Source organism: Anabrus simplex, chromosome 5 (assembly GCF_040414725.1).
Source record: "Anabrus simplex isolate iqAnaSimp1 chromosome 5, ASM4041472v1, whole genome shotgun sequence".
NCBI lineage: Eukaryota > Metazoa > Arthropoda > Insecta > Orthoptera > Tettigoniidae > Anabrus > Anabrus simplex.
Genome location: NC_090269.1, coordinates 334079063 through 334102953, shown reverse-complemented (window position 1 = coordinate 334102953; position 23891 = coordinate 334079063). Strand labels below are relative to the sequence as shown.

Here is a 23891-nt window from a genome sequence, read left to right as displayed (position 1 = left end):
CCGGTAATGTTCCAGCTACAAGGACGGAGGCATTCCAAGGACCAGCAGAACAAGACCACATGGTGAGCAAGCGAGTTAAAAATATTGCAAGTTTCCGTGAGCTAGAGTCATTTGATTTTTTGTTAAATTCATTTCCGACTTTAAATTCAGTTCTCGTAAAACCGTCGTCATTTTTATTCAGTATAATAAATGTTATTTTCTTTGGTTAATTTTAATGAGTCTGCCTTAATTAGCCTTTTGATTTCTAATTCTCCTGCTTAATGATTAGTGCACTGTCACCCCATCCCTGGGATGAGAGTCCGTCCAAGCTTTCTTATAAATTTTTGTTTTTAGGTCATCAACTTAAAGACTGGCACCCTTAGCTTGGATAGTTGCATTTCTCGTTCAATTGTTCTCCATCAAAGGGGAAAGTCACAACATGTCGATTAACATTTTCAGTCTTTAAAGGCTGGTCTCCACTGATTAACATTTAACACCAACATCTTAAATTTAACATGTTACAATTGACATGTATATTGTGATTGTATCTTCTAATTGACTTTGCATGTTGAGGTTAACACTTTTAACATGTTGGCGTGTTTTCCGCTCCAAGTGGAAAACATGTCAAGTCAATTCGTTGTTCGTGAGATGTTGGCACAGCTTCGGCAACTTCCTTGCCGTTTTCATGTCAACAGATAGCCAAACGATGCAAACGACGTGCTTCTCATGAAGTAGGATTATAGTTACAACACTCCGCGAAACTCATTCTCTTTGTTATAAGCTACAAATACAATACCGGTACGCGCACACGTGTCGTTCTCTCAGCACTATACTAAAATTTATAGTCAGAAATGGAGTGGAGCAAGATTACTTTGGACTTAATTAATGACATAATAGAAAGGCCTTGTTGTGGGATGTCTCATCAAAGGAATGCAGAGATAAAGCGAAGAAAGCCGACAGTTTCCAGGAACTTTAAATTATCATAATTATTCCCATGAGTGCATCAAAAAAACTATCGTCCCTCCGCTCCCAGTACAGTCGAGTATTGCAAAAAAATCAGAAAATTCCGAAGTCGGGGGGTGGGAGCGGATGAAGTTTATACTTCAAAGAGGTTTGCTTTTGAAGCAATGAGCAGGATGAGGAGAGGAAATGTGTCTAATAAAACTGCATTTTTAAATCACAACAAGAAGCAACAGTGGCAATAACAAACGCCAAATCCTCTTCATCTGAGTCCATTGTTCTTGTTTGAAAATACTAGACACCACCGAAATGTAGCACCGCAAATTGATATGATTAACTACCTATATATAAACAAAGAAAGTCAAGTTTAACATGTTTATTAGGTGTGGACACAATGTTAAATGAAGCAGTATTCAACATTTAACATTTAACATGTTGATGGTGTCACCAGTTAACATTTAACACTTTTAACATTTAACATATTCTTGCAAATGTTAATCAGAGGAGACCGGCCTTAAGGAGGATATTTGAAAGTTTTCTTCCATAATATGTTCTGTCACAAGTTCTCATTGTAGACTGAATGCTGTACCGGTACCTTTATGTAATAATGCATCATTACCTTACATTCCGGCTCCATGGCTAAGTGGTGATCATGCTAGCATTTGGCCACAGGGGTCCCGGATTCGTTTCCTGGCAGGGTCGGAAATTTTAACCATCATTGATTAATTTCACTGGCACGGGGGCTGGGTGTATTTGTTGTCTTCATCATCATTTCATCATCATCATCACAACGCGCAGGTTGCCTATGGGAGTCAGATCAAAAGACCTGCATCTGTCGTGCCGAACATGTCCTCGGACACTCCCGGCACAAAAAGCCATACACCATTTCATTTTTATTACCTTACGTTATACATCTAGTATATATGTATGGGGTCTTCTAGAAATATAAAACTTTGTGCATCAAGACTCAAGATCTGTCAAGATCCATGAGTGTTTATGCCCACCAGGAAGCAGAAGCAAACTTATCAGGGACTGAGAAGAGATTGATGTGGAAGTACTGGGATTGATGGGAAGAGAGCCTATCTCTTCAAAGCAGAGTATGAAGATGTGGAGATTGTCGTCGTTCTTTTGTGTTTTCATATTTGTTCTTGTCTCCTCTTTCTGTTGCCCCCTCATCTCATACTGACCTGCTGTTCTGTTCATTTAGTGTTGGGAAGTAACTGAATTAAAGTAATCGGATTGCTTGTAACGATTATATTCTTAGTCATTTTTACTTGTAATTGTTACTACTTTTTAGAAAAAAGTAATTTTTACTTATAATTTACATCTTGAAATAAAATTGTAATTGTTATATTCCAATGATTGTTACTTTTTAGTAATTGATATACATCACAGGGAAGTAGAAACAGGAAAAAATGATGAAGATAACTTTTCGAGACTTAGTGATGAGAAGTTTAAGAACAAGTTAATTAACATACTAAAAATATACATCCTTACTGGTTTTTTGGCTGCCATCTTGAAAAATAAAATATTTTTACATACATACATTACATACATTATCATTATGGACTGTTTTGCCTTTCAGCATTCAGTCTTCTAGCCTCTCTGAATTTACTAATCGTCGCCACAATCCTCGATTTGCAACTAGTGTTGTGGCCTCATTTAGTTCTATACCTCTTATCTCTAAATCGTTAGAAACCGAGTCTAACCATCATTGTCTTGGTCTGCCTCTACTTCTCTTACCCTCCATAACAGAGTCCATTATTCTCCTAGGTAACCTCTCCTCCTCCATTCGCCTCACATGACCCCACCACCGAAGCCGGTTTATGCGTACAGCTTCACCCATCGAGTTCATTCCTAAATTAGCCTTTATCTCCTCATTCTGAGTACCCTCCTGCCATTGTTCCCACCTGTTTGTACCAGCATTCATTCTGGTGATCACACACTGGATCGTTGATAACAACGGCTCCAGTGCTGTGACAGCTGTTCTGACAATCGCTCCGTCTGCCAGTGCTGTTGTGGCACTCATTCGACCACTGCCGTCCTGACGCTGGTGCCTGCCGTTGCTGACCCACGCTTGCCAGCATCGTCTGATCGCCACATCACTTTGACCCAAATGTCTAGAGACAGCTTGATTCGACCAACCAGCTTCTTTCATTCCGATCGTGTGACCTCTTTCAAACTCTGACATCAGCTCGTAATGAGCACGAATCCTTCGACATGGCATTCTGACAGGCGATGTTAAGATAGTGCAGTTGAATGCAACAGCTGCTTTGAGCATACGCTTCAGATTCTCGCCTTATATGCACCTGATGTATGCGCAGTTCGGATGTGTGGGAGCTCCCGCTATTCATTCATTGGACACGAAACTTTAATCATTTGCATGTTCGGTCCGAATGTCTTTGCATACATAATTTCCTTACAATCGGACAACGCCTTCCCGATGAATCTTTTTTGTTATAGAGTGTACCTTCATGACCTTGAGTGATAAGGAAATTTTGAAATGCACTTACAAGCAGTTGAGCATATGGTACTTTTTTTGCGAGTTCAGGTCATAGTAATTATGCTAAACCGGGCAAGTTGGCCATGCAGTTAGGAGCGCGCGGCTGTGAGCTGGCATCCGAGAGATAGTGGGTTCAAATCCCATTGTCGGCAGCCTTGAAGATGGTTTTCCGTAGTTTCCCATTTTCACACCAGGTAAATGCTGGTGATGTACCTTAAATAAGGCCACGGCTGCTTCCTTCCAACTCTTAGGCCTTTCCTATCCCATCGTTGCCATAAGACCTATCTGTGTCGGTGCGATGTAAAACCATTAGCAAAAAAAAAAGTTAAATACACAAGAATATACCTTCAACAAATATGGGAACTAAACAGAATAATCCAGAACTTTACAAAATGCTGAATAAAGGCCATTTTACTGTATGAAGAAAGGACAGGAAGTGGTCTGGTGTTTGGACCAATATATGTACCGGTACATTGAACAAACTACTAAAAAATTGAAAATTTTAAATTCATATGTGATATCAAATTACAAGAAATTTCATGCTGAAAAATAATGATATTTATTTTTAAAAATAAAAAATAAAATGTTTACTAAGAAAAAGCAGGGGGGGAAATGTTGAAAAAATATACACTGTATAACAGAAAAAAGAGTTGTACCAGGAAGGAATTGTCCGATGGCAATAAAAATCAGTGGATGTGAGGAATCAACATAGAAAAACAAATGATCAAAAGTGCAGAACAATTGAATGTTTTATTGCAGAGTTAGAGCGTTACAAAGTGAGGATGTCAGGAAGGTGTTGGTCCACCCCTGGCCTGGATGCAAGCTGTCACTCGACGTGGCATAGACTGATAAAGTTCCCGGATGGTGTCCTGCGTAATTTTGTGCCAAATGATCTCCAACGGTTGGGCTAAATTTGCGACATTCCGGGGTATTCGCAGTCGCCTTCCCATGATGTCCCAAATGTGCTCTATAGGAGAGATATCCAGTGACCGAGCTGGCCAAGGAAGGATAGGGCAAGCTTGAAGACAGTTCATAGCAACACATGCTGTGTGCTCCCGGGCATTATCCTGTTGGAAAGTAAGGCCTGGATGTCACTGAAGGAACGGTAACACAACCAGCCGTAGAATGTCATCAACATACCGCTGTGCTGTCAGTGTGCCAGGAATGACTACCAGAGGGGTCCGGCTATCAAAGGAGATGGCACCCCAGATCATCACCCCTGTTATGGGGCTGTATGGCATGCGATAGTCAATGCAGGATCCTCACACTGGCCTTGACATCTCCAAACATGTTGCACGTTATAAATTTCATATTAGAGCCCGTATTATCAAAGTATCAACTTGTGAAAATTTAGATTTTATAATTCCACCTTTACAGTACTGTAATTGTCTTTTTTTTTTTTTTTTTTTTTTTTTATGAGCTGAGCTTCGCGACTGTGCATATTAGACTTGGCTGGACATTGGGTAAAACAGCATCCTGAGTTAACTATTCTTCTCAGCGACTCCAAAAATTATGGATTCTACATAAAATTGGACATTTTCTATTTTTATATTTCACTCCCTTTCCATCACCCATCCCTGGGTGTGCTAGTCTCTTCCCCCCAGCAGGATTTTTCCGGATAGTAAGTCATATGTGTACCAAGTTTGGTAGAGAGCAATGCTAGAACTTACGTGCATACATCTGTAATCTCATCATTTTGTACATTCTTTTTCACCCCTTCCCAGTCTGATTGGGGATGAACTTTGACTTACACAGCATCCAGACTACCACAGTTCATCTCGGCGACCCCGAAAACACAATAATATCGGCTGTTTTTGATTATTTTTGTATTTCACCCCATTCCTTAGGGATCCAAAACTCGACGAAATGCTCAATACAGGCCATTTTATTGTACGAAAAAGGGACAGGAAGTGGTCTGGTGTTCAGACCAATATGTACATTGAGCAAACGCTCATGAAATGCACTAAATGTTCTTCTGGTATAACTAATGGAAATACATGATTTTCCACATGATTGCTGTGAAGGTACTAAGTTATAATTTTCAAAATTATTTGTGAAGCTAAGATTATATTACAATGTGAAATTTTGCAGTGAAAGTTTTCAAGTGCCATAGAAAAAACTGAAAGTACTGGTACTTAAATTCAGTCATTTAGGTTGCTGAGATCCTTGAATATAATTTTACTTGTTTTTAGTTCATTGCTATTTTTCTGATCTATGTGAAATTACCAAATTCAGATCAGTGACAGGGTTTTGAAAATGGCTAATACTGTACCTTAAGTACTGTGGTGTGATCAGTTATTCCTTCAAAAATAAACTATTATCATTTACCTTCAGTATTATTACAATGTTTTAGCAATAAGTAGTCTAGTGTATAAATATGTTTTCTTAAAATTTACGGTACGGTTAATACAGTTGTCAGGTGGTTACAGTTCATAACTTCATCCAGCAAGTGAAGAAGCAGTGAAATGGCTAAATTCTCTGGGCATTAAACTATAAGTTATATTTCCATCCATTGATCCTTTGTCCGATTGTTGTTCTATCTGCTTTAAGTGTATATACTGTAGTTTTAAGTGTATGTAGTATATATATATTATCTCTATACTGTCTGTATGCCATACAAAATAAATAAATAAATAAATAAATAAATAAATAAATAAATAAATACATAAATAAATAAATAAATAAATAAATAAAATTTACATGTGAAGGTACAATCAGCTGTTGGGTAGAGAACTTGTTCCTAACAGTTGTAGCTTGCTGGCCATTGTGAGCACTGGCGTCATTCCGCCTGTTGACAGGATAGGTAACGTAAGAAATTTCATTTTTTGTCCGTATTGAACTGAGAATTACAATGAAAAAACTTTTAATGTCCACCTATTCAATACAATAATAATGTTGTTTATAGATGTAATTACAACATTCTAATCATATACAGTACTAGTTTTGACACATTTTTGCGTCATCTTCAGCTGTACAAATAATTCGGAAAATAGGTAAATTTAATATCTATCATGAGTTTTATATAATTTACCTATTTTCCAAATTATTTGTACAGCTGAAGATGACGCAAAAATGCGTCGAAACTAGTACTGCATATAATTATTATTGTATTGAATAGGTGGACATTAAAAGTTTATTCATTGTTGACAGGATGCCATTTCATCACTAAAGAGTTTCCCAACTGTGTATTATAGACTGTGGTTCAACCCAAAACAGAATAGGGGGTTTATATGGGATGAAAAAGTAATGTCAAAATTGACAAGATAATGGATGTACTGTATGTGTGTGTATGATCTACTATACCTCTCGATCAAACTTGGTACAGAAATGACTTAATATCTGGAAAAACAATTTTAGGAGTAAGACACCCCTATCATCCATAGGGGCAGGGTTGAGGAGAGGGTGATCTGTAAAAATAGTAAACAATTACCAATATTAGTGTCAAATTCATAGTTTTCTTGATTGCTGAAATGTATAGTGGCACTCTGGATGCTATTTAAGTCCAAGTTCAGTCACCATTGGCATGGGGGTTGAGAAGAGATGAAAAAGAAAATTCCCAAAATGACTAATATGTGTTAAATCCTCAGTTTTCAGGGTAACTAGGCTGATTAGTGACAGTTCCAGTGACAGATGGAATCGTGTACATCATATTTATAGCGCAAAGTGTAAATATATAGAGTTACAACTTACTTTCATTATTTATTTGAAAGAGCCAGCTACTTCCCAGACAATCTCGCTGCCACAAGAACAAAGTTTAATGCGAAACTAAAATACATACATGCATTACATATATTATCATTATAGACTGTTATGCCTTTCAGCGTTCAGTCTGCAAGCCTCTGAGAATTTACTAAACGTTGCCACAATCCTCGATTTGCAACTAGTGTTGTGGCCTCATTTAGTTCTATACCTCTTATCTTTAAATTGTTAGAAACCGAGTCTAACTATCATCGTCTTGGTCTCCCTCTACTTCTCTTACCCTCCAGAGCAGAGTCCATTATTCTCCTAGGTAACCTATCCTCCTCCATTCGCCTCACATGACCCCACCGCCGAAGCCAGTTTATGCGTACTGCTCCATCCATCGAGTTCATACCTAAATTAGCCTGTATCTCCTCATTCCGAGTACCCTCCTGCCATTGTTCCCACCTGTTTGTACCAGCAATCATTCTTGCTACTTTCATGTCTGTTACTTCTAACTTATGAATAAGATATCCTGAGACCACCCATCTTTCGCTCCCACAAAGCAAAGTTGGTCTGAAAACAGACCGATGTAAAGATAGTTTCGTCTGGTAGCTGACTTCCTTCTTACAGAATACTGCTGATCGCAACTGTGAGCTCACTGCATTTGCTTTACTACACCTTGACTCAATCTCACTTACTATATTACCATCCTGGGAGAACACCCAACCTAAATACTTGATATTATCGACCTGTTCTAGCTTTGTATCACCAATCTGGCATTCAAATCTGTTGAATTTCTTACCTACTGACATCAATTTAGTCTTCGAGAGGCTAATTTTCATACCATACTCATTGCTTCTATTTTCAAGTTCCAAGATATTACACTGCAGGCTTTCGGCACAGTCTGCTTTTAAGACCAAGTCGTCAGCATAGTCCAAACTACTTACTACATTTCCATCTAAGTGAATCCCTCCCTGCCATATTATACCTTTCAGCAGATGATCCATGTAAACTACGAACAGCAAAGGTGAAAGATTACAGCCTTTCTAACCCCTGTAAGTACCCTGAACCAAGAACTCATTCTACCATCAATTCTCACCGAAGCCCAATTGTCAACACAAATGCGTTTGATTGATTTTAATAATCTACCTTTAATTCCATAGTACCCCAGTATAGTGAACATCTTTTCCCTTGGTACCCTGTTATATGCTTTCTCTAGATCTACGAAACATAAACACAACTGCCTATTCCTCTCGTAGCATTTTTCAATTACCTGGCGCATACTGAAAATCTGATCCTGACAGCCTCTCTGTGGTCTGACCACACTGATTTTCATCCAACTTCCTCTCAACTACTGATCGCACCCTCCCTTCCAAGATGCCAGTGAATACTTTGCCTGGTTCCTGTTCCCTTGCTTATAGATAGGTGCGATTACTGCTTTTGTCCAATCTGAAGGTACCTTACCAACACTCCACGCTAATTTTACTGCTCTATGAAGCCAATTCATCCCTGCCTTCCCACTATACTTCACCATTTCAGGTCTAATTTCACCTATTCCTGCTGCCTTATGACAATGGAGTTTATTTACTATCCTTTCCACTTCCTCAAGCATAATTTCACCATCATCATTTTCCTCCTCCCCATGAGCTTGGCTGTTTGCAACACCGCCAGGATGATTTCCTTTTACATTGAGAAAATGTTCAAAATATTCCCTCCACCTCTCCAGTGATTCCTTATGATTTCACCTGAATTACTCAAAATACTGTTCATTTCCTTTTTCCCTCCCTTCCTAAGATTCTTTATTACTGTCCAGAAAGGTTTCCCTGCTGCTTGACCTAGCCTTTCCAGGTTATCACCAAAATCTTCCCATGACTTCTTTTTGGATTCAACAACTATTTGTTTCGCTTTGTTTCTTTCATCTACGCAAAAATCCCTGTCTGCCTTGGCCCTTGTTGGGAGCGATTTCTGATAAGCCTTCATTTTATGTTTACAGGCTGCTCTCACTTCATCATTCCACCAAGATGTTCGTCTTTTTCCATCTTTACACAGAGTTGTTCCTAGCCATTATCTTGCTGTTTCTACTACAGCATCCCTGTATGCCACCCATTCACTTTCTATATCCTGAACCTGCTTACTGTCTACTGTTCAAAACTTCTCAGTAATCACATCCATGTACTTCTGTCTAATTCCCTCGTCCTGGAGATTTTCTACCCTTATTCGTTTGCAGACAGATTTCACTTTCTCTACCCTAGGCCTAGAGATACTTAGTTCACTACAGATCAGATAGTGGTCTGTATCATTGAAAAATCTGCGAAAATCTTGTACATTCCTAACAGATTTCCTGAAATCAAAGTCTGTTAAGATATAGTCTATTATGAATCTGGTACCCCTAGCCTTCCATGTGTAGCGGTGAATAGCCTTATGCTTGAAGAATGTATTCGTAACAGCTAAACCCACACTAGCACAGAAGTCCAGCAAACACTTCCCATTCCCATTAGCTTCCATATCTTCCCCACATTTACCAATCACCCTTTCGTATCCTTCAGTTCTATTCCCAACTCTCACATTGAAATTGCCCATTAGCACTATTCTATCGTTGCTGTTGACTCTGACCACGATGTCGCTCAATGCTTCATAAAACTTGTCCACTTCATCCTCATCTGCACCCTCACATGGTGAATACACGGACACAATTCTTGTCCTAATTCCTCCCACTGACAAATCTACCCACATCATTCGCTCATTTACATGCCTAACAGAAACTATGTTGCATGCAATGCTATTCCTGATTAAGAGCCCTACCCCAGACTCTGCCCTTCCCTTTCTAACACCCATCAAGTACACTTTATAATCTCTTATCTCTTCCTCTATATCTCGCCTTGCCCGAATATCACTTACTCCTATCACATTCAGATGCATCCTCTCTGCTGACTCGGCCAGTTCCACCATCTTTCTTCCATAAGCCCCATTAATATTGATAGCTCCCCATTGAATTCCATTTCGTTCGCCAAGTTGTTTCCAAGGAGTCCCTCGCCTGTCAAATGGGAGTGGGACTCCATTACTCCCATAGGTCCGAGGCTTGCTTAAAATGTTCTGAGCTCAGTAAATTTATGAACCAGGATGCTACCCTACTTGCACATAGTCCAAGTGAGGATCTCTCCTCTAACGGGTTATGGACCACCGGTGAATTTTATAGTCCTAGCTGCCTGAGCATGTCTCATGAGGGCCATGACTCAGAATATGTCCGAGATGCCCACTCCCATTCCATAGCAACTGGTATCCCGACTCTCAGGACCACTTACTAGGCCACTCAGCCGTTGCCCATGGTTCACGAACTAGGACATGACTACAGTAACCCACATCATGAAGCATGCGAAACTAAAATATCTCCCCAAAAAATTAAAATTAAACACCTAATAACTCTAAATCTACGATCGAGATCATAAAGTATAAATCAACTTCGGGAAAAAGAAATCTACAAACACCCACTTCAAGCAGGTATTATAAATCCTAAAACTAAACATTCAGAAAAGTACCCGAGCAGAGCCGGGTGCGACAGCTAGTAATATAATATAATCGCATATAGTCACAGCTTTTCAAACAGGCTAAAATAATTGCCATCCTGAAACCGGGAAAAGATGGAACTGATGCTTCTCATTATCGACCAATATCACTACTCAGCATGACCTATTAGCTACTAGAAAGGCTTATTCTGAATTGCATTCAAGAGACCATTGATCAAATCGTCCCGATCGAACAAGGTGGCTTTAGGAAGCATCGGAGTTGCTGCAACCAGATCTTAACATTGACAACTGTAGTAGAAGCTGGATTTCAACGAGGTCTCAAATCAGCTGCAGTTTTCGTGGATCTTACAACAGCTTACGACACTGTATGGAGGGAGGGCGTGATGTCTAAATTAAGTTGGCACTTTTATTGAACAACATGCTTTCTGACAGGCGCTTTAAGGTGTTGCTGAATGGGAAAGCTAGCAGGTGGAGGATTCTAAACAATGGCCTACTTCAGGGATCAATTCTGGCCCCCATTTTGTTTAACCTGTATATCCATGACATGCCTCACAGATTCCATGAAAATCCAGTATGCAGATGACCTAGCATTAATTATTCAAAGTAAAGATTTCATGAACTGTGAGAATGTTCTAACTAGTGATCTGGTGAAACTGAGTGATTACTTCCACAAATGGAGACTTCAACCCAACCCAAACAAGACTGAGGTTACTGCATTCCATCTAAATAATAAAGAAGCCAAAGGAAGCTACATGTGATTTTTGACAGAATCAAAGTACTCCATAACTACAATCCAATATATCTTGGAATCACTCTGGATCGGTCCTTGGCATTCAAACAACAGTGCATCAAGTTATCGAGGAAACTTGTCTCGAATGAATCTACTCCGCAAGATTGTCGGAAGCAGCTGGGGTGCAGATGCTAATACTCTACGTTCTGCTGCACTTGCTCTTGTGTATTCTGCTGGTGAATATTGTGCCCCTGTATGGGAAAACAGCGCTCATACCACTAAGATTGATGTGAAACTAAATGAGACCATGAGGGTTATGACTGGTACTGTTAGATCTATTCCCACACAGTGGTTACCAGTCCTAGCTAATATCGCTCCGCAAGATATAAGGAGGAAAGCAGCTAAGGTAAGCTTGCTCAAGAAGATCACCTCTCATAAGAACTCTCCGTTGTATGATGCCCTGCAAGATCTATCAACAACACGTTTGAAATCACGCAAGCCACCCTGGGTCGATTTAGAAGGTATCAATTCTTTCAACATGACCTACAAGTGGCAACAATGTTGGAACGAACATCCACCCAACATGCTCACCTGGTTGAAGATCCTACAAAGAAGGTAGAGGGATTCCAACTACTGCACTAAACCCGGTCGAAGCTGAACCGCATTAGAACGGGTCAAGGGAGGTGTGGTCACACCTTAAAGAAATGGAGTTTCCATACATCTGCTGCCTGTGACTGTGGAGTGGAGGACCAATCCATACAACACATTGTTCAAGAGTGCCCACTTCGTGCATTTGACGGTGGTCTGAAGACTCTACACCAAGTGACACCATGTACTCTGGAATGGTTGTCAAATTTGGATATTTCCATTTGATTATTTGTGAACTTTTGTGTACTTGTACAACCATACAATATATATATATATAATCATAATCTTGGTAGGACCCTAAATACATTACAAAGTTGCTTGGACAAATTCTGGCTATTTGAGCTTAACGGCCATCATCATCTGTAAGCAGTTCAAGGGTGTACTTGCAACTCAGTTTAAATTTCCAAAAGAAGAATAAAGAACATAAAGAGTTTTATTTGAAAATTTCCCAGTTTTGCATTTATAATGCATTTTAGTATAAATGTTGCATTTTATCTCATTTTCAAAATACATTAAAAAGTTTTTACAGGTCGTAAAGAATGAAAATACAGAAGTACAAGCCTTTGTAAGGAATTTTCTTAATATGATTACTGTATTGTATCCTTCAAATTTGGAGAATGGATCTCAAGGCCACAATAGACCCTTTGAACACTACAATACTTTAGGCATCAAGAGCATGGATGAAGAAACTAAGAACTCAGTACAAGATTGTGTCTTGAAAATAATGTACTGAGTATCAAAGTACAAGCAGACACAATTGTTTAGGTAATGCAACAGTTAATTGATGAATGTGATTGAAGTCCTGTGGAAATAATGAATGCATTATTCATTTTTTTAAATGATATTTAATAGAAGTTTGTAATAGCAAGAAACAAAGAAGAAGGGAAATGCTTCCTTATATCCATAACAAAACATTACTACTTTCATTAATTTAATCTAGAACCATGGTTAAAATATATTTTATCTTTCATCAAACAGAATTATTTTCAGGTGGGATGTCACTGAAATCTAACAATAGCTCACATGTGAAGTTCCATTGACATTTATTTCATTTTCTTCAAATACAGAACAAGAATGTTGATCTTCTCAGTACCTTGCCTTGTACGGGAAGTAGTTTTAAATCAGCCACTTTCAGTAGTAATGTGAGATGTTCTAAGTATACAGAATAATTGTATATTCTAAATTTCTCTCAGCTATTCCATTACTTCTAGGTTAATGAAGACTGCTTCTCTTATATTTTTTACTGAACAACAGCAACAATTAATAGTTAAATGCTGTGTGCTTCAAACTACTTTATATTGTGTAAAAAAAAATAGAATGAAAGGAACTAGTGATGAATAAGATAATATATAGATAGGAACTAGGATAGAGAGACAAATTAGAATGAATGCAATGACAGGTTAGTGTGGAAAGAGGGAGCAACAGAAGGAAGGAGATGGAGATGGATGCCTTCCTTTCTTGGATAGTCTAGTAAGAAAGAAACCAGACGGCTCCTTAGGACATACCTTCTATCATAAGCCTACCCACACAAATCGCTATCTTCATGCAGATTCTCACCACCATCTGGCACAAAAACAAGGCATTCTCATGACAGTTGCCAAGATGGCGAGACAAATTTGTGAGTCATCAAATATCCAGGTGGAGATGGACACGTTCAAAGTCGTGTTCATGGGTAATGGTTACAGCGATTTGCAGATTCATAGAGCCCTGCATCCCAGAGAAATGACCAAGCAAAGCTTGCAGAAGGAAGAAGTAAAGGGAACTGCCTACTTGCCTTATATTCACAACACCACAGATCGAATTACCAAGGTCCTCCCAAACACAATATAAAAACCGTGTTTGGCACCGCCACTAAAATTGCTCACAGTCTGAGTAAAACCAAGGACAAATTGTCCCCACTTTTACATCCTGGGGTATACAAAATTCCCTGTACTTGCGGTAAGGTATACATTGGTCAAACATGCCGGTCCATTGGTACCCGTATCAAGAAACATGAACGTAATATTCATCTCAACCAACCACACAAATTGGCAATAGCTGAGCACGCTCTATCGTTGGGTCATGTCATGTTCCAAGATGCTCAAGCTCTTACCCACACTAGACACTACAGGTCCAGGATTATACGGGAAGCTGTGGAAATAAGTAGAAATCCTAACAATTTCAACAGGGACACCGGATATCAATTAAGTAATACCTGGTTGCCAGCCATTAAGAATTTACGTAGGTAGTTCCCTTCCCTGTCCCTTCACTATTGTTATTTCATTTCGGTGTTTTCCAAATTCGTACGTTCCTCATCGCCAGATGTTTCATTCCAGGCTTGTGTAAATGTCTCACACCTGTCAATGTCATATGTTATGTACACATGTTTAGTGAACCTCCTAGACTGATTCTGTTGGTTCGGTCAGCTTCCTCTTCGAACGCTAGCGTTGTGCCATGTCATGGGAGCTATCTGCTGGCAAATGAATGTACCATTTCCACTTCTATTATAACGTCTAAATTTAAAGAGTCATAGTTTAGGAAGCCTTTCTCGTGGACAGTCGAGATTTCTTCTGATGACGTAGAGCACAGTTCTCTGCGAAATATAAAGAATTTTATCTTATTTTCTTGACACGGCATAAGCCCAAAAGAATATACAGTATCATGTCTATAAGTATGGGCCGTGAAAGCATTAATGGCAAAATTCTTCATCTCATTGATTGAGAAGTCGAATTAGATGATAGTTCTTTGGATAGAGAGGATAACACAAGTGGAGAAACTCACAGTGAGCTTGCTTCTGCACTATTTGAAGAGTAGGTCTCGGTCTGCAAGTGGCCACGGCTGCTCCGTGGTCCGACTGCTCAGCACTCCGACTGGCCAACCGAGCAGAGGAAGGGTGGCCACTGCTGTACGATGGCTCTACGCCTCTGTATTCGCGAGGCGGGGAGGGACTGGTCCCCGCCATCGGCTCTCCTAAGAATGATTTTCCATTCTCCTGCATTAAGGCAAATGCTGGGACAGTTCCTTAGTAGGGGGGCATGATTAACTCAGTAGCTTAAGCTGCTGGCTTCCTATCCAGAAGGCTGAGGTTCGAATCCTGGTCGATCTGGATCGAGATAATCTCTCAATTCACATGGCATCAGGAAGGGCATCCAGTCTTAAATCCCCGGCCAAAACCAAAATGAGCCTAGGTGCCACCAGAGACCCCAGAAATAACTGGGATAAGCTGAAGAAATTTAGTAGTAGTAGTAGTGTTGGCCCCACGGTGTTGGGGTAGCATGCCTGCCTCCTACCCAGAGGCCCTGGATTCGATTCCCGGCCAGGTCAGGGATTTTTACCTGCATCTGAGGGCTGGTTCGAAGTCCACTCAGCCTACGTGATTATAATTGAGGAGCTATCTGGCGGTGAGATGGCGGCCCTGGTCAGGAAAGCCAAGAATAACGGCGAGAGGATCAGTCGTGTTGACCACACACCACCTCGTAATCTATAGGCCTTCGGGCTGAGCAGTGGTCACTTGATAGGCCATGACCCTTTGGGGCTGTTGCGCCTTGGTTTTTTTTAGTAGTAGTATTAGTAGTAGTAATGAATAGAGACTCATTGAAGAAAAATCATTTTGAAGATTGCTTTAGAATTCTTTTTTGTAACATCATGCACAGTACAGTACTTTTATATTTCACTGCTTTTTTCCCCTATTGTTATATGAAACAAATTCATATATAATAATAATAATAATAATAATAATAATAATAATAATAATAATAATAATAATTATAATTATAATTATTATTATTATTATTATTATTATTATTATTATTATTATTATTATTATTATTATTATTATTATTATTATTATTATTATTATTATTATTATTTTGTGTTGCTATTTCTAGCCGAGTGCAGCCCTTGTAAGGCAGACCCTCTGATGAGGGTGGGTGGCATCTGCCATGTGTAGGTAACTGCGTGTTATTGTGGTGGAGGATAGTGTTATGTGTGGTGTGTGAGTTGCAGGGATGTTGGGAACAGCACAAATACCCAGCCCCCGAGCCATTGGAATTAACCAGTGAAGGTTAAAATCCCCAACCCGGCCAGGAATCGAACGCGGGACCCTCCGAACCGAAGGCCAATATGCTGACCATTCAGCCAACGAGTCGGACATATATTGTAATAATAATCATAACACTCCATTACAGTAGTGGCATAATTTTATCAGTTGTTATTTAGTGTCAGATGTAGTATCATAGTATAGTTCCAAAAAGTTGAATGTAATGTTGAATTATGGTTTGAATGACCAAATGCAAATCAAAAGAAACCACTTTTCCCTTTGCAAAAATCAAATGATCATAAATATGTCTGTCAGTTATGGCCATCCATCAATGGCTGCTAATACCCTGCACGGTTGCTAGGTAACACTATCTGACCATCGATCCATGCCTTACATCACAGCCTGCATGGTTGCTAGGGTTACACTACAGTCACACATTTTGTGATGCTAACTTCCGTAACACAAATTTTCAGATGTCCACCAGCCATAAGATATAATATTTATGTCAAAACGGACAGGACTAGACAATTCATCTTCCACGAAGGCATGCACGCATAATGGGAGGGACGAGTTCCTTCATCATTCACAGAAGCTCATAATGTATTAAAAAGTTACTCATAAGCCCATAATGTGCCGGACAAGTTCTTTCACCATTCAGAGAAGAGTAATGGATGTGACAAGGTAACTTGTCACCCACATCGTGATAATGGGCACGATGAATTAACTCATTCTCAGTCAAAATATATTCCGTGCTATGAATGTTCGTTTCTCATTGCAAACTCCTCAGTTAAGAAGTTAGGCCAGTAGGAAGTACATACGATGAGTAAAGCATGGTTGTTCATTAGCAGTGGCAATCTGACAGAGTGGAACCTAACACTCCTATCCCCCAATCTCCCCGCACCAATAAGACATTCAGCAGCAAGCTGCGCGAGGCGAGGGAGACACAGTGCTTGGACTACAATATCAGTCCCCGATGCCTTGTTCTCAGAAATATGTTCAATGCTTTTTCCCATTGCTTTCAACTTTTGTAAACGGAGCAATGTGTCAGATGCTTACATTATAATGTGCTTTAGATTTCCATTATTCTCATTTGAGGTTTGGGCTTCTCTGATAGCCTTGTAGCCCTCAGTATATGCCACTGTTCAATATTATCATAATTGCCATCAATGTTCTCTGAATCACTGTCTAAAACACTTTCAATTAACTCGTCAATAGCATTGCTGTCACTTGCCTATATTACGCCCGGAGCCATGGCTAGGCAACTGACTGACACCCAATGAAATGTTTGTGCTTTCAGAGGCTACAATTGGGCAATAAATTATGGTACAAATTCTTAGAAAGATTGCTGTAAACAAACCACATTAACCACATTCCTATACTATTCATAGAAGTTTGCAAAAAGGTGATCAATATATAAGCTAGTCCATACGACTTGGCACGGTGCCTGAATGTCTGGGCATTTGAGTTGAAGGCCTAACCAATGCAAAATGATAAAACTGTGCTCCATTCTGTACTCTACTAGTGATTTCTGTTGATCTGTTGTTACTACCAACATAGTGGAACTAATATACTTTTTCCAACTTTGATCCTTCTAGAGTGATGTTAGTATAGATCTCTGAAAGACACACAAAGATATTTGATTTCTTCTCCTTGTTTTAAGCATTGGTTTACAGTATTTTCTTTGATCATCAAAGTGTTTTCCTTAACTTTCCCCTTTTCAATACATACACTCTTGGACTTCTTAAGATTTATACATAGGCCAATTTCCTGAAACAGTTGTGTTGCCATCCAGGGCATTTCAAGTGCTGGCTCCTTATTCCTCCTTATCATTAGAGTGTTATTAGCAAAGCCTATAACTGTTAGAGGAAGTAAATGTGACTGACTTGTATTCAATTTTAATATGTCTTCCTACCTAAGTTCTTGTTTAACTTTGCATTGTGCAAAGTTGACATCAATTCATGAACCTACCCAGGAATTAAATAAGTTTAGGTAATAACAATTCATATAGCTTTATTCTGTCAGTCTGTAGATGATATTTCTGTAGTATTTCCAGTCCTACATGCTCTAGTGTCTAAATATTTGTATAAAACATGTGTATAAAATGTGAAAATAAAAAAACCTGCTCTTATTGCTTTAATCCACAGATTCATATCACACATAAAAACCAGGTGCCAATGTTGATGGCACCACCTGCAGAGAAGGGCAGAGGATTCTTCAGTTTCCTCAAGAAATAAGGCAAGAAACAAAAAGAAGGAAAGAAAGTATTATACCTCCAGAATAAATAAAAGCTTCTAAGTCAAAGTTGGTCCAAAGAGAATGGGAATTTCTTACAATATTACGCTTCCACAAATTATACATATGTAACAGTAGTAAGTTTTTATACAATAATTAAAAAATAAAGATATTAGAGAGAAAGATATTAATTTAAAATATAAAGAACATAAAAGAAGGCAGGAAAAGTAAGGAAATGTAAACTGTGTACATCACTGAAGATATAAAGAAAAAGAAAATGAAGTCAGACACCAAATCTTATATTAGTTATATACATATATATACATATAAATATATAAATATTTAAAATATAGTATTTTAAATGTAAAAATTATTCTAATATATGTAAAGTTTGTTATATATATTGTATTTAAATGTGCATTGTTATTATTTATTGAATTTTTTGCTTATTCTATTTGCAAAGAAGTGTTTTCATATCTATAGTTTATTTACAAATAGAATATCAAACACTATCAAGGTTTCATAACATGGTGTTGATGATAGATGTCATTTTATGAATTATATTTGACCTAATATTATTGGATTAAAGTCAGTGATACTTTTGGTAGTGTGATATTCAAGACATCATACTAGATTATTTCTTTCAATATAACAATATTGTGAGGTTTGGTGAAACTTTAATAAACATGCAAAAAGAGAAAAAATATAATAATAATAATAATATTTTTTTTTTTTTTTTTGCGAGGGAGTGTGGAAAATCTTTCATAAGACGCTTGTGAGGGTCCACACTCAACAAGTGTGTGGAGATTCGTACCCACTAAAAACCACACTCCCTTTTCCCACGACGTTTATCTCCGCCCCGGAAACCGCTCTCGCATTGTTTCAGGACGGATGTCATGCTTAATGCATCTTCTGCTTCATCTTCCTTCTTCTGCTTTACTGTCTGTCGTAATCATCCAGGTCCTTCTTCTTCTGACGCAGAATATTTTCTACGTAAACTGCCACCTGGTCCCAAGATTCTTGACTTCGTAGCATTACTGACACGATCCCTTCTGGCGTCATTTCTCCCTGCATAACTTCTAAGCATCTTTTTGTGGCAGCCAATGAACACACACAAAGAAAGTATGTAATACATCATCGATATCACCGCAGTATATGCACGCCGGTCTAGTTGCTAGCCCTAGTCTATGAAGAAATTTTCGGAAGTATCCATGACCTGTCAAGAACTGTGTGAGATAGTAGTTCACCTCACCATGATTTCGGCCAACCCATACGCCCAGAAAAGGTATCAGTCTTTTAGTCCATTTCCCTCTAGAATCATCTTCCCATCTTGTTTGCCATCGTTGCATTCTGCGACTAAGAGCCAAAGCCTTTGCCCTTTTCATTCCTAGCTCTTCTTGTGTGAGCCAAATTTCTTGTCTTTCGAAGGCCAACAAGTCAATAGGAGCTACTGCTGCTACTACTAGAATCGCAGGTTCTGATACTGTACGATATGCACAAGCAATTCGTAAAGCTGCTCTCTGTTGTACAGCTGCAATTCTTTTCCGATATTTTGCAATTTTTAACGATTCAGCCCAAATTTCTGAACCGTATAGCAGTATCGATTGAACAGTCGACATGAGAAGCTGCCTTTTACTAGATTTCGGCCCCTTGATATTTTCCATGAGTCTACTAAGTGCAGTCATGGTTTTTGCTGCCTTATCTGTTACCCGTTGGATGTGGTCCCAATATGTAAGCTTAGTATCAAGCGTTACACCAAGATATTTTGTGCTCCTAGTTGTTTCGATGGCTATCTGCCCGATCTGCAACGGTACAACAGTATTAATCCTTTTCCTCGTCAGAAGGATAATTTCCGTTTTATGATCTGCGAGTTCTAACTTGTGATTTATCATCCATTCTTTGACACGTCGCATCACCTGATTCAATTTTAATTGAGCCAGCTCTAGGTTACGAGTTACTATCACAGCAGCCACATCATCAGCATAACCCACAAGTTTTACATCTTCTGGCATCTCCAGCTGTAACAAACCATCATACATGATATTCCAAAGGTGTGGTCCGAGAATTGAGCCTTGCGCTGCACCAGCTGTGAGCCGTTTTCTTTTCTGACCATCTTCCGTGTCGTATAACAATGTACGGTCTTTCAAATAGTCTCGCAGTATATACATGAGATATTCTGGTAGCTTGAAAGTTTCTTTTAGAGCTTCCAAAATATCACTCCATCTTGCCGAGTTGAAAGCATTTTTAACATCTAGAGTCACAAGAAGCGTCAGTTTTCTAGAGTAATGATTACCCATTTGAGCTCGTTCTGCTGTCTTCACCACCTCTTTCATGGCATCTATAGTTGAGTGACCTCTGCGAAATCCATGTTGTTGGTCAGATAGGTCGCCAGCTAATCGGACTGCTGCTAGTATTCTTGGTTGTAATAGCTTCTCTAAACCTTTCCCAGCAGTGTCCAGCATACATAGAGGTCTGTAACCCCCAGTTTTCCCTTTACTGATCAGAACCAGTCTAGCTATCTTCCAACGAAAGCTAAAAATTCCCGCTTTCAAACAATTGTTATACATTCTCAACAGCAGTTGAGGACATAATTCGACTGCCACCTTTAGTACTTCTGCTGGAATACCATCTGGTCCAGGGGCTTTCTTATTTCTAAGGGAATTAATTGCTGTTATCAGTTCTTCAGTTGTAAAAGGTGGTACATTAACTAGTTCTTTCTCGGCCTTATCATCAATCCTCTCTGCATGATCAGGGAATAGTGTGTGTACTATTTCTTCCATTGTGCGTGGATCCATGATAGGGCTTGACAGCATCCCAAATTTCTTCATAACGATTTTATACCCTAATCCCCATGGATTTTCATCCACTTCCTTAGACATTTCCCACCACTTGTCGGCTTTACTCTTTTTAATTGTATTTCGCAGTATTTTCTTCATAGTCTTATACTCTACTGAGAGAGCTTCATCGTTATGTCGTGCTCTTTGTGTCCTTTGTCTGAGTCGCAGGCATTGTTTCCTCAACTCAGCAATTTCTTCATTCCACCAATATGCTGGACGCTTGCCTCTCCGTTGTTTGATTCTGGTCATTGATGCGTCACATGCTTGTTGAAGGAGTCTCATGGTGTGTTCCACGCATTTATTAGCAATTATGCTTCTATTGCCTCCGTGACATGTATCCGGCATAGAGTCCATTCCATTTAGTATTACTTCATGAAATTTTTCTTTATCCATAGTAACTATGTTCCACCTTTCTGGCTTGCACGTGGTAATCCTTAGATGCGGAGTCTCTTGAAGTACACGAAAAGTGATATACTGGTGATCGCTTCCAGTATATTCTTCAACTACTCGCCATTCAGTTATCCTAGACGCAATGTTTTCAGAAGCAAAGGTTACGTCTGGTATAGTTCCCTGACATCTTGGTCGCCGAAAGGTTGTCACATTACCAACGTTGATAACCATTAATCCCAATCTGGCGGCCATCTCCATTGTACGTCTCCCTCTAGAATCTGTTTGAGGCATGTTCTATTCAACTGCTTGAGCATTAAAATCACCAGCAACAACTAGGTTAGTAGTGTTCATCCCTTGCAGAGTATCTTCAAGCCCATCTAGTTTTGTCTGGAAGTCAGAAATAGCCTCATTCAGGGTAAAATAACAGCTGACAAAAATTGCCTTCTCAACTTGGACCCAGACAAACCCATCCCCGCATCCTTGATTTATAACTGAATATTTTCTAAGGTCTGGCACCCATATCGCAACTGTCCCTAGATTATCTGAAAACTAGCCTGGTTGATCTCTGTCTTGATATTGTTCGCTAAGAATCAAGATGTCTGCTCCTATCTCATAGGTCATCTGCGTCAACAGATCATTGGCAGTTAGACTCCCGTGTATATTGGCTTGAAGGATCTGTACCATTCACCACTGCTCTTTGGCCTTTTCTAGTGCTTCACGAAACACAATACACTTTCCTGAGCCAAGAGCATGATGTCGTTTTGACTCTTCAACGCCCATATCTGTGCAAATTATGCATCATGGACTCGTTTTACATCCTACTGCCTTGTGACCAGCTTCCCCACACTTAAAGCAGAGTTTACTTCTGTCAAATCCTTTACAGTTTCGTGCCTGATGCCCATATGACAGACATCTAAAGCAGCGAGGAACTACGGCCCACCGTCTTACTCCGCAGAATAACCAGCCTACTTTAATTTTGCCTATGTCTAACAGCTTTCGTGCCTCGCTATCTTCTATCTCCACAATGGCGAGTTTTTGTCCCCTGCTGTTCGGATTTGTGATTGAGACCTTCAATTCTTGATTAGGATTTTCTAATTCTCGTCTTACAGCCTCCTCTATGTCGGAAATAGTGGTGGTACAGTCCATATCCCAAATTTCCAATGTAGTTCTAGGCATCAAAACCTTTACTTCACCATCGTGTCCAAGAGCACCTTTAAGTGCTCTATTAAAATTTTCTCTATTCTCCTTTTCCATGGCCTTATTAAATTCAAGAAGAACCGCTCCAGATACAGTTTTCCTGATCGATCTAATACCAGCGCCACTATCTTCCGGCTCCACCTTACTGCGGATATCCTTCACAACATCTGCAAAAGTCTTGCCATTCATCGGTTTAATAAGTACGGCTTCAGGGCGGCTTCTTATAGTTGAACGTTTCCGCTGCTCGTTCTTTTTAACAGTTTCAGATACCGGTACTGATTCAGGTTGAGTACCTTCATCTTCATCTGCCTTCTTCTGCCTCTGTTCCCTCTTCTTCTTCTTGGATAACACTGATTCCCATTTATCCTGTTCTACGTTTCTGTTTGTGGTGCTCTGTTCTACTTTCACTTGAACGGGCAAATCATTTAGCATTAATGCTCTAGTTGCTTTCCAAGCTTTTCTGTGCGTAGATCCCGCATCTAGGGCTTCCTCCAATTTCTTTAAACCTTGCTGAATTTCCGTCTTCATATTTTTCTGCTGAATTGCAAGAATACTTTTCAACAGGCCCCTGGCGATTTCCAGTTGTTCTTCCTCTTTTAACATATCCTCCATAATCTGTTGAGTTATATCAAGCCTCAAATTCGTTTTCGCATTCTGCTCAATACTACTATTGCATGTATCATGCGTGCGCTCCACGTCCGTGATATTGTGGCCATGTTCCATAGATGCTGGATTCAAATCCACAGAGTCACCCTGATAATAATAATAATAATAATAATAATAATAATAATAATAATAATAATAATAATAATAAAGTACCAGTACAGACAAAACACACTGACTGAGCATTTCAAAATCTAACAAATATTATCTTCTAGAGATATGGTTGGAAGTCATACAGAATTCAAAGTTCTCTATCAACACTGGTAACTGAACTCTGTGGACATTTGGTACAGTAACTTTAATGCCATATTATCCATAACATATATATCTGATGCAAGACACAATTAGCTAGGTACTGGTACTGTACTTCTTTTTTCACTATTAGGCTTATTAGATATATTCATAAAGAAACTTCTTGTGGGAGAGGTAGGTCATTGGTCCCCTTCATCCCACCATGGTTCTTCCTGTGCTTCTTTCTTTACAACCACTGAACTTAAGCTTGATATTCTTCTTTTTCTTAAGACGTCGT

The 23891-nt window shown here is 39.2% G+C and overlaps 1 protein-coding gene across 1 annotated transcript in view; it reads left to right on the top strand.

Annotated features, from left to right (window-relative positions):
* The window catches only part of Dgk (diacyl glycerol kinase 1), a 419783-nt gene extending 400846 nt beyond the window's left edge, over positions 1-18937 (top strand). Inside the window, exon 18 of the mRNA XM_067148158.2 lies at positions 18188-18937. Coding sequence (XP_067004259.1) covers positions 18188-18277 — 90 coding nt within the window. The 3' untranslated portion in view covers positions 18278-18937. The remainder of the gene's footprint in view (positions 1-18187) is intronic.
* Positions 18938-23891: the final 4954 nt, after the last annotated feature.